Source organism: Homalodisca vitripennis, unplaced genomic scaffold (assembly GCF_021130785.1).
Source record: "Homalodisca vitripennis isolate AUS2020 unplaced genomic scaffold, UT_GWSS_2.1 ScUCBcl_2817;HRSCAF=7924, whole genome shotgun sequence".
NCBI classification, from domain to species: domain Eukaryota; kingdom Metazoa; phylum Arthropoda; class Insecta; order Hemiptera; family Cicadellidae; genus Homalodisca; species Homalodisca vitripennis.
This window is the reverse complement of record NW_025778929.1, coordinates 33,112-43,728: the sequence shown is the minus strand read 5'-3', so window position 1 is coordinate 43,728 and position 10,617 is coordinate 33,112. Positions and strand designations below refer to the sequence as shown.

General features: G+C 39.7%; 1 protein-coding gene across 1 annotated transcript; it reads left to right on the top strand.

Annotated features, from left to right (window-relative positions):
• The first annotated feature begins 6,644 nt into the window (after positions 1 to 6,644).
• LOC124372268 (RING finger protein 44-like) lies at positions 6,645 to 10,395 on the top strand. The gene is made up of 4 exons (XM_046830648.1): positions 6,645 to 6,693; positions 6,800 to 6,971; positions 9,003 to 9,138; positions 10,207 to 10,395. The coding sequence occupies exons 1-4, from the start codon at positions 6,645 to 6,647 to the stop codon at positions 10,267 to 10,269; spliced, it is 420 nt and encodes a 139-aa protein (XP_046686604.1). The 3' UTR covers positions 10,270 to 10,395.
• Positions 10,396 to 10,617: the final 222 nt, after the last annotated feature.

Genomic DNA, 10,617 nt, shown 5'->3' with positions numbered 1-10,617 from the left:
GGTAAGACGCTAGACGATCTAGGTGGACGACGAGCATCTTGCCTCTTGGGTGTCTTTGGATTCGGTAGACCACGTCGTTGATTCGTGTCACCACACGATAAGGTCCAATCCAGTCCTGTTGAAAGCTTTGGGCACCTTCCCTTCCTCCGCAGGGGACTGTAGAGCCAAACCAAGTTGTTCTCCTGGAATCCAGCTGAGTTGGCTTGTCGGTCGTAGCGAGCCTTCATCTTGTCACTGGCGACCTTCAGGTGCTGGCGAGCAAACTCGTGAGTGTCGTGCAATTGATCAACGAGTTCCGAGGCGAAAGTCAGTCGCTGGCCTCTCCTTGTCAGGTGGTAGGCCGAACATGAGATCACTTGGTAGCCGAAGTTCTCTTCCGAAGACCATTCTTGCTGGGGTAACACCAGTTGTTTCAATGGCTAGAAGATCTGTAGGCCAGCAGAAAAACTGGCACCTTCTTATCCCAATCCCGCTGGCTGGTGGAGACAACTTTCCTGAGATGACCGACGAGAGTCTTGATGTATCTCTCAACCATCCCATCGGATTGCGGGTGAAGCGGGGTTTGTCCGTGTCTTATGCACTCCCAGACGCTGAAGAACATCCCTCATCAAGATAGAACCGAAGTTCGTCCCTTGGTCGCTGTGTAGCTCACGGGGTACCCCGTACCGGCAGACGAAGTCGTTCACCAAGCATCCTGCCACAGTAGATGCCTCCTGGTTTGGTATGGCGTATACTTCTGGCCATTTCGTGAAGTAATCCATGGCCACCAGGAGATATTTATTCCCTGCGTCTGTCACGGGAAATGGTCCAGCGATGTCGATGGCGATCCTCTCGAAGGGTGATCCAAACGTTGTACTGCCGCATCCTGCCTCGACTTCTTGTTTGAGGCCCTCGGCTTCCAGCACATACATCACATTGGCGGCACCATTTCTCAACATCAGCCCTAAGGTGCAGCCAGTAGAACCGTTGTCGCAACTTTTCCACTGTCTTGTTGACACCAAGATGACCTCCAGACGCTCCGTTATGCAACTCCATAAGGACTTCCCTCCTCTTACTTCTTGGGAGTACGATCTGTTCGATTTTCCTCTTCCCGTTAGGAGCTTCCCAGATCCTTATTAGTACTCCGTTCTTGATCTTCATAGAGTCCCACTGTGCCCAGTAGCTCTTGTATAGGTGATCTCTAGCCGCGATGTCTTCCCAACTAGGTCGAGTTCCAGCTTCCACCTCTCGCAGGAGTGGTCCGATCTCCGTGTCTCCTAGCTGCTCGTTCCGAAGTTCACTCATTTCCCATCCACTAGCAGGCTCCACGGTGACACAACGTACTTCTGCCGAAGGATTCTTTTCTTCTACCTTGGAGCAGTGCTTACAGCCTTCTGGACAAGGACGACGCGACAGAGCATCAGCGTTGGAATGTTTCTTCCCTTGTCGGTGTTCAGACGTGAAGTTGTACTCCTGAAGCCGCTGCACCCATCGCGCTGTCTGCCCCTCCAAGTTCTTGAAGTTCAGTAGCCAAGTCAGGGCGGAGTGATCTGTCCTTAAATGGAAAGGTTGTCCATAGAGGTATTTATGAAAGTGTTCTAGGGACTTCACGACTGCTAGCAGTTCCCTCCTTGTGACGCAGTAATTCCTTTCGGCCTTAGATAGTGTTCTGCTGAAATAGGCTACCACGGTTTCCTGGCCATCCTGAACTTGCGAGAGTACTCCTCCTATGCCCACGTCGCTGGCGTCAGTGTCGACAATGAACTTTTCTCCAAAGCGAGGGAATCCCAAGATCGGAGCACTACAGAGAGCAGTCTTGAGTATCCCAAATGCTTCACTCGACTCTGAGGTCCATTCAAACTTGCGCTGTTCTCTTCCGTGAGCTTGGTCAGTGGCTTAGCAATATCGGCATAACCCTTCACGAAGCGGCGGTAATAGGTGCACAGCCCGAGGAAACTTCTTACCTCATGTTTGTTACGTGGTGTGGGCCATTCCTTTATCGCTCGTATCTTCTCTGGATCCACAGAGACTCCTTCTGACGAGACTACATGTCCGAGATAGTTTACCTTATTTTTAAATAAGTTGCACTTCTTCAGGTTAAGCTTCAAGTTGGCAGAACGAAGCCTTATAAAGATCTTTTCCCAGGTTCTGAAGATGGTCTTTAAACGTCTTTCCAATGACTATGATATCATCCAGATACACTAGACAGGTTTCCCAAGTTAGACCTCTAAGCACGTTCTCCATTAATCTCTCGAAGGTAGCTGGTGCATTGCATAGTCCAAAAGGCATCACGGTGAACTGCCACAGTCCGTTTCCATTCCCTATGGAAAATGCCGTTTTCCCCTCCTTGTCCTCTGGAGCAATCTCTACTTGCCAGTACCCACTCTTCATGTCCAGGGTCGAGAAGAACTTGCCGCCTCCCAGAGCATCCAGTGTGTCGTCGATGCGCGGTAAAGGGTAACTGTCCTTCTTGGTGACGTTATTGAGTAGTCGGTAGTCCACGCAGAACCTAGAAGTCCCATCCTTCTTCTTCACTAGTACCACCGGCGAATTCCATGGACTGCTGGAAGGCTCGATCACCCCATCTCGCTCCATCTCCTTTGTTATTTTGCTCAACTTCCTCCCTCTTCGCCCAGGGTAGTCTCCTAGGAATTTGGCGGATTGGTTGTGCGTCTCCAACATTTATCTTGTGCTGAACTACAGTCGTCCTGCCTCTTGGCCCTGTAGCAGTTTCGAAAACATCCTGGTACTCTGTTATTAACTTAGCTACTTGTTTAGTTTTGTTCCAAGTCCATTCCCTTGCAAGCATCTCTCACAAATTTAGCTATGTCTTCTGGAAGATTCTTGTGGCAGGATGCTGTCTGTCTAACAGATTGCGATACAGAAGAAACTGAGTAACAGGTACCTAAGAGCTTGCCTTGTTTTAAAGTAACGGGATAGTCGTTTAAGTTCATTATGCAGACTGGAACTTCCCTGGAAGATTGAAACAGTGTCTTCCCCACAAGGACACCTCGGCCAAGCTCCTCTTCGTTTACAGCTGGGTCTAACATTAAGTTCTGTCCTTCCGGTACAGTTCTGTCGACTTCTGCTCTCACGATCTTCTGAGCACGAGATGGCAGTGTGGTATCTTTTAATAACCGCACCGAAGAAGTAAGATTTTTTCTAAGCTGAAGGACGACTTCTTCTCCGCCAACAGTCGTCACCCCTTTCTTGAGGTCTAATTGAAGGCCAAGTTTCATCATTACGTCCATGCCGAGTATAACGTCCTCCTCGATGTTAGCAACGAGAGTGCGATGTTTAAAGCATGTACTTCCCCGATGCAGAAGGTGGCAACTGTCTCCCCGTGAACACTGGCCAAGTCCCCAGTCGCAGTCCTCAATGTCCAGGTTGTTGGAGTGACTTTATTGGGAGGTGAACAAACATCTCTATTTACTATGGTCATCGTTGCCCCAGTGTCTAGTAGAAGGCTTCTGGGCTTCCCGTTGACTAATCCATCTATGTAGAGGCTGTTAGTCTGTCCTGACAAAGATGCCACAATAATGCTGTCGGCTGGGGCCTCAGTTTGCTGGGTTGACAATTGCCCCTTCCTGTCAACCCTTTTTAGTTTTCCTGCATCTGCCCCCCGAGAGGCTCTATCTGGGCACTTGCTTCGGGGATGGCCCAACTCTCCACAACTCCAGCAGCGGATTTCCTTCTTCCTGTTCTTCAGCGCATCCAGCACTCTCTGGACTACGTCTTCTATCTTAAAACCTTCTTCCACGCAGACTCCTCGAAGACGTGCATGTCCTTGCACAGACTGTTTTACTGCTTCAAATTCTAGTGCTTGTGTTAGCGCCTCGTGTAATGTCTTAGGACGAGCCAACTTTACAGCCTGCTGTGTTTCAGCGTCTCGAAGGCCGTCGAGGAATTTGTCGATGGATAAGTTCTCGCAGACAGCCTCATCACAAGTAGAGTAAGCACCTCTTACAAGTCGTGCGATATCAGCTTCAAATTCCTGCAGTGATTCATTGGACTTCTGGTGGCGACTCCTGAGTTGAGACCTGTAGACCAGTTCCATGTGCTTATGTCCGAACCGCATCTCCAGTCGTCTAACCAGTTCTCCGTAGTTTTGGCGCTCCGCAGGTGGCACGGTCTGCAGGACCTTTAGCGCGTCTCCACGCAGCGAAAGGCAGAGCATGGACGCTTTTGTTGATGACGGCCAACGGTGGACGGCGGCAGCAGTCTCGAACAGTGTCCGAAAATCCTCCCAGGTCATCTTACCGTCGAAGGTTGGCACCCCTGCATTACTCATTGGTGGACATGAATTAAGCTGAGGTTCCGTAATTAATTCTGGTTTTCCATCTTCTGGGCTAACAATGGATTCTGTGCAGGTTTCTGAGCCCTTGTTTCTCTGAGCTATTTCCTCTAAGATCCTAATTCTATCACCAAATTCTTTTGAATAATCATTTAACTTGTCTTCTAATTGTTTGGAGCAACCATTTATACCTGCTTCTAGTTGCTTTTTAAATTCCTCTTCAACTCTACAAATTTTTAAATTAAACTCTGTAGCTAATTCATCTTTCATACTTTTCAAGTCATTTTGAAGTGTTTCACAATTACTATTTAATTTTTCTTCCAATGTTTTACTATTACTATTTAATTTTTCTTCCAATGTTTTACTATTACTATTTAATTTTTCTTCCAATGTTTTACTATTACTATTTAATTTTTCTTCCAATGTTTTACTATTACTATTTAATTTTTCTTCCAATGTTTTAGTTAAGTTAGATTGTAACACTTTGGTAAGCTTACTTGCTTCAGTTTCAAAAATTAATATTTCGGGATCTTCACCTGCTTCTATCATCGCCTGTTTAAGTCTATTAGCTAAAACTGTTTTTGTCCCAGAAGTATCTAAGTCCCTTTCTTCTAACTCCCGTTTTAAATCAGCCACTTTCAAATCTGCTAACTTAAACCCACTAGAAGCCATCGTTTTATTATATTATTACTTTAAAATAATATTAATACAATAAATAAATAATAAATAATATCTAAAGTGTTGCTTTAACAAAATCAATCCCACTTCTGACACCAATGTTACGTTTTTACAAACTAAATAATTCTTATGTGGGTTTACAAATAAGCAACACGATTATTAGTTACAATTAATAATGTTTATTAAAGCTAATTTACAATAAGGACAAATAATTACTTTAATTGAAAGAAATTACTATTTACAATTATTACTATTAATTACAACTCCAATAATTACAATTACTATTATTAATATTTGCTAGATGACTAAGATGGCTTCTGCAAAACTAATATTATTTGCAATCACAAATATAGCTAATTAACAAGTGGCTTTACTGTCTCTTCTGCTTAAGTCCAATTTGCTTACGGTTTCCCCGGTGTCGTATCCTTCCACAGGAGTTGTCCAATACTGCGCTGAATCTTCCGGTCGATCCCACGATGCGACGATTCCCACAGCAGTATCTCCGCAGGCACTCACTATCACAGGATCCGTGTCACGACACTCACTACACTGCCTCGCTGGTACTCACAACTCCCCCGGCTCCCCAGTAGACGGCCTTATATAACCTTCTAGCATTCTTGCTAGAAGGGTCTATACCGGTGGGCTCTGGAAGGTCTAGAAGAATTCCGGAGTCAATGGGCAGTGAGTCTTTTACCAGGAAGACTGCTCTAGACTTTCTATTGTCATCAGCCTATTCAGAAGAAAGGACTGGCCCAGCCATTTATGAGGGTGTTGATGGCTCTCGCAGAAGGATTTATGGCGGTCCCTTACGTCAACAGCCAGGCCGCCACCGCAGCCGCCGCGCGACGGCCAGCTCCGTGACAATATATATCTATTGATAACATCATATCTTTTTCTAAAAAATTTAAACTCATCTACTGGCAATATTTCACACATTGTTATTAATTGTATCTCTGTATAATTGTTATGGCCTAAACTCTCCCTAAAAGCCGTAAGTACTCTGACTTATGGATTAAAAGAACAACACAGCCTTGTATTTTTTTAATGTTTTGAGAAATGTAGTTTTCATTATATAATATTTCATTGTAACTGTATTAATTATATTGAAATTTGTAATGTAGCTTGGATATACTATGATATTTCTATGTAATGTTTCATATGAACGCCAGGATAAGGTATTGGGCCAGGAGTGACCAAATGACCACTTGAAGTGGTTATCTACTGTAACTTACCACCTGCAGCAAATACATTGCAGGATACACTGAGGTAGCAAGTCAGTATTCTGAATCAGCTCAGGAGATGTGCAAGTACAGGTTTTAGAGTTCAGCTGAAAAGCCTCTAAATTTTCTCACTGTTGCAAGGAGGCAATGCAAGATTGTATTTCCATTTGCTCTCTTAATTGTTAATACATTAAAAATTATCATTCATTTTTGAAATATACCAATTACAATTTTAATAAGAATTGAAAACTATGTGAACATATTACATACTAGGTTGTAATTGACAGTTTGCCACTGCCTGTCCTGTGCCACCTCACAAAACAATGCAAGAAAATTAAACCGGTTTTTAACACTAGTGAATGTTTATTGTTGGTCTTCACTGCGGTCATAAATCAATACTTTTATGTGTTTCTGTACTTCCGTGAATTGTTAAGTACACAATAAATACAAATAAGAAAATTGAGTGAGACCACATGCTGCACATCCTGTACTACAGATATATCAGTGTGGCTCGTTTTAAGGGTTTATGAAGTAAATAAAGGGCTGAACAGTCACTGATTCAAAACTTAGTTCTTGCACATCTGAAATGATGGGTTCTGTAAAGTGATATTATGCTTTTACGTTACAGAGCTATGTTCTCTAACCCACCACTGTCGCCGTACAGCCAGAACGAACTTAGTTCACACCGATTCTACGGAGACAGAGAACTACGAAGCACTACTGAGTCTAGCAGAGCGTCTGGGAGAAGCTAAACCACGAGGCCTGCATCGTAGTGAGATTGATCAACTGCCCTCTTTCAAGTTAGTATCAGCAGATAAAATTTTTATTGTTATGTCCATCTTCTATGAAGACTGGGCCCAAACATTATAAGTTGTTACATAATAAATAGTACATTATTCTTTGTTAGAAATTTCATATTTCTTTATTTTTTAATACCAGCAGTTAAAACTATTTAATAAGCTTCCTCTTTTTGTTAGAGCTTTACCTTTCAAACAATTTAAATCAAATATGTCAGAGTGGCTTAAGCTTAAGGAATTTTACAGTGTTGAGGAGTAGCCTATATGAAATGTGATATGTTGTAAATACAAAAAATATATAAGGATATTCTATAATTTGTTATATTTATTTTAAATTTTAGATTTTAACTCCATGTCTCTGTGTTTTTTTTTTATGTTTTATTTATTTGAGTAGATTTAAGTATTTATTATATATTTATTATAACAGACATGACTGGAAACTAGTATATATTTATATTATATCACTAGAATTAAGCTAAAAAATTATGTTATTTTGACGAAGCCTATTGTAATCTTTGGAGTACTTAATGGCCAATAAAACTGAATTTTATAAAGAAAAACACAACATAAAGGGAAATCAATATTTATGAGTATTTATTATAACCATACTGAAGCAAGGAACAAGATGTTCAATTACCAGTTGATAAAGTGTTTACACGTACCTTTAGAGTTTGGAATGTTATGAGAAAGTCTTGGAAGCTGTCTGGAATACACATAATGCAACACTTGCGGCAAGTCATGTCGTGTCCAAGCTCTATGTTTTCATCTCTTCCACTAAAACTTCATATAAAAGATTTTGTTGTGCTATTCTATGTAATCGTTAATTCAACATATCTATTAGCTAATCATTACTTGCAATATCAAAAAATATCAACTATATAAAAAATTAGTTAACTAAAAAAAAAGAACATACCAATAACTTTAAACAAACATGAAGTAGAATCAGCTGATTCCTTTTACTATTTTACTACTATGTTGGAATCAGAAAAAGATGACAAGCTACAATGAATAAGCAAGAAATTATAATCGAAAAGAAACTGAATAAAGAAAACTATGTGTTGTGTTGAATCTCAATCTTGAGTGTATTAATTGTCCTTCTAACCTGATGAGGATACCCAGCAGGGATCACTTCTGGCTGGTTTACACCTTCCAGTTGAATCTACCAGTGGCACAGCAAATACCAATGTGTCACTTAACCTATGGATGTCCAGGACCGGCACATCACTAACCGCAAATGTTGAGATTCTGGGGTGCAAGGGCAGTTCAATAGGTCTAGTCTACTGGGGGAGATGACTGTTGGAATTTAGTGGGTTTCATTCCATAACTATCAGAGGTTCTTGCTAGCCTCAATAAGTGTGTGCCACCCCCTGCCTGCTTTGACTGGAGAGGCTGGTTCAGAGCTGGCCTCCCCTTCTTCTGGGGGGACATGACTTTGAGATTAGTGCCCTAATTCTTCCTCATGGATCTCGATATGAGGCGGCCCCTACCCCCTTACCTTACCCGTCCTGAATATCCTGTCACTCCGGAAGCAGCGCTAAGGATCTTACAGGACTAAGTGCAATTTATAAGCTTCTTGTCCTAAGAGAACAAAAAAAAAACCTGATGAAGATAGATTTCAATCCTCGAAACGTAGTGTTACACATTTTGGAACAAATAACGTTGGCAAATGTCTGAAATTGTATTATCCTTTCAAATATCAGGTGACTACATTAAAAGAAAAAGCAATATTTTATGTGGTTATGCCAACCAGAAACATTAAATATATGACAGATAATATATGAAGTTCACAGCCTGCTAAGTCCTGTTATTTAACAGACAATGGCCCAATTGTTGTACTACTTTTCTCAGCAGTATCAAAGCATACTAATGAGTTCAAAATAGTAAGGATGAATTACTACTGGTACTCCATTTTGCAAATTCTTAGTAAAATCCAGGTTATAATAAAGTTTGTACCTAGTATTGGTGATTTGTTTGATACAGAAATTATTTGCTTGTAATAAAACAATTGCATAATATTGAAGTATTTGTGTTCAGATTTAATGCAGAGACTCACCAAGGCGACCAGACATCTTGTGTGGTCTGCATGTGTGATTTCGAGCCCAGACAAGTGTTGCGAGGTCTACCTTGCTCACACGAGTTCCACGCTAAGTGCGTCGACAAGTGGCTCAAGGTAATTGACTGAGTGTGCGAGCTTTACTTGTTATACAATTAGAAATCTAAGCAATTTCGAAAATAAATTGATTCATACAAGAAAAGTTGTTCTTACATCTTTGGTATGTAATACTATGCATTTCAAGTATTAATGATGAATTACTATTGATTTTTATTGTTGTAGCTTGGAATATTCGAGCTAAGCTGAAAATTTCAAAAACATTTTTTGGTAATTTACATTTTTTTTTGCTAATGTATTTTCAATCTTTGGAAGAACATAAATATTATATAATTTATCTGAAATACCTAAACAGTTGGATTCTAATTGGTAATTACTTTTGTACGACATACCAATGTATAAACCAAAATTTATAATTACTGTTAATTGCAAGTATTATTTGAAGGTTTTTAAACTGTAATATTAACATGAACTATGATCAGATCGTTTTTCAACTTGTCATTCTTTCTAAAAGTTCTAATATGAAAACCTTAAGCATTACATAAGTAAGCATGGTTTATTTATTTGGGGTATTTCAAAAATATATTTGAATTTTGAAATTACAGAAAGATACAATTTTACATCTTAGTCAGGTCTTATTTTGGATTTAATGTCTTTGTGTTTAAAAATAAAATATTGTAAGATTTACTTTAAGTAAATAAATTTTTGTTTAATAAGTAATAATTTTATATTACAATTTAAATCATGTACCACTTTTTGCAGTAATCATTTTGTTATTTTACTATTGGATCTTCATCTAATTTTCACAGAAAGTTTTAATTTTTAAGGTTGGGACCTTGAGCTTGTTATTAAGGAGGGTAATATTGCTTAATATTTAAAATTTAATAAACTGTAAACTATAAGTTCACTTTTAATATGTCACAATAGCAAGTTAAGTGTATGTTATTCTTTTTTTTTATAAAGTTTTAATTGTTAATATGACATATAATTACTAAATACACATAACTTATTGTATTATTCTATATTATAGACAAAACTGAAGTGTGCAGTAGATAAAGAAAATTCACGCTTAGCAGCTAACAGTGAGAATGCAGTGACTTGTGTTATAACATATGTGTAATATTTCAGTCAAACCGCACCTGTCCCATCTGCCGTGGTGATGCCTCCGGTTATTTCAGCTCCTCCGAGTGAACTTCATCCTGTTAGCTTCTCTTGTAACTTTGAAGTATTTATTGCAACTCAATTCCTTATATAATTGTTACAATAGTTTAGTGGACTTTAAAATTCAAGTATTTATATTTTAAAGTGCCTAAAACATTATTGTTTATTTTACTGTTACTAACCAATTAAGTTTTGTGTTATCATTGTAGTTGATTTGCACATTTTTGTATTATTTTTGTATGTGCCTTCATGTTTATTGTGAGTTCTGTTATAAATTATGCAAATGCGATTTCCATCTAATTGTTTTCTGTTTCAATAATTATTGTTTGGTACTCGTCAGTGCAATTTGTATGTTTTACTCTAGGCTAGGCTGAAAGC

Bases quoted from the DNA above. Each gene is read 5' to 3' on its own strand.
- LOC124372268 (XM_046830648.1), top strand. From the start codon at position 6,645: ATGCTGCACATCCTGTACTACAGATATATCAGTGTGGCTCGTTTTAAG. The intron at 6,694-6,799 runs GTTTATGAAGTA...TTTACGTTACAG, and splicing joins CAGTGTGGCTCGTTTTAAGG to AGCTATGTTCTCTAACCCAC. The intron at 6,972-9,002 runs GTTAGTATCAGC...ATTTGTGTTCAG, and splicing joins GATCAACTGCCCTCTTTCAA to ATTTAATGCAGAGACTCACC.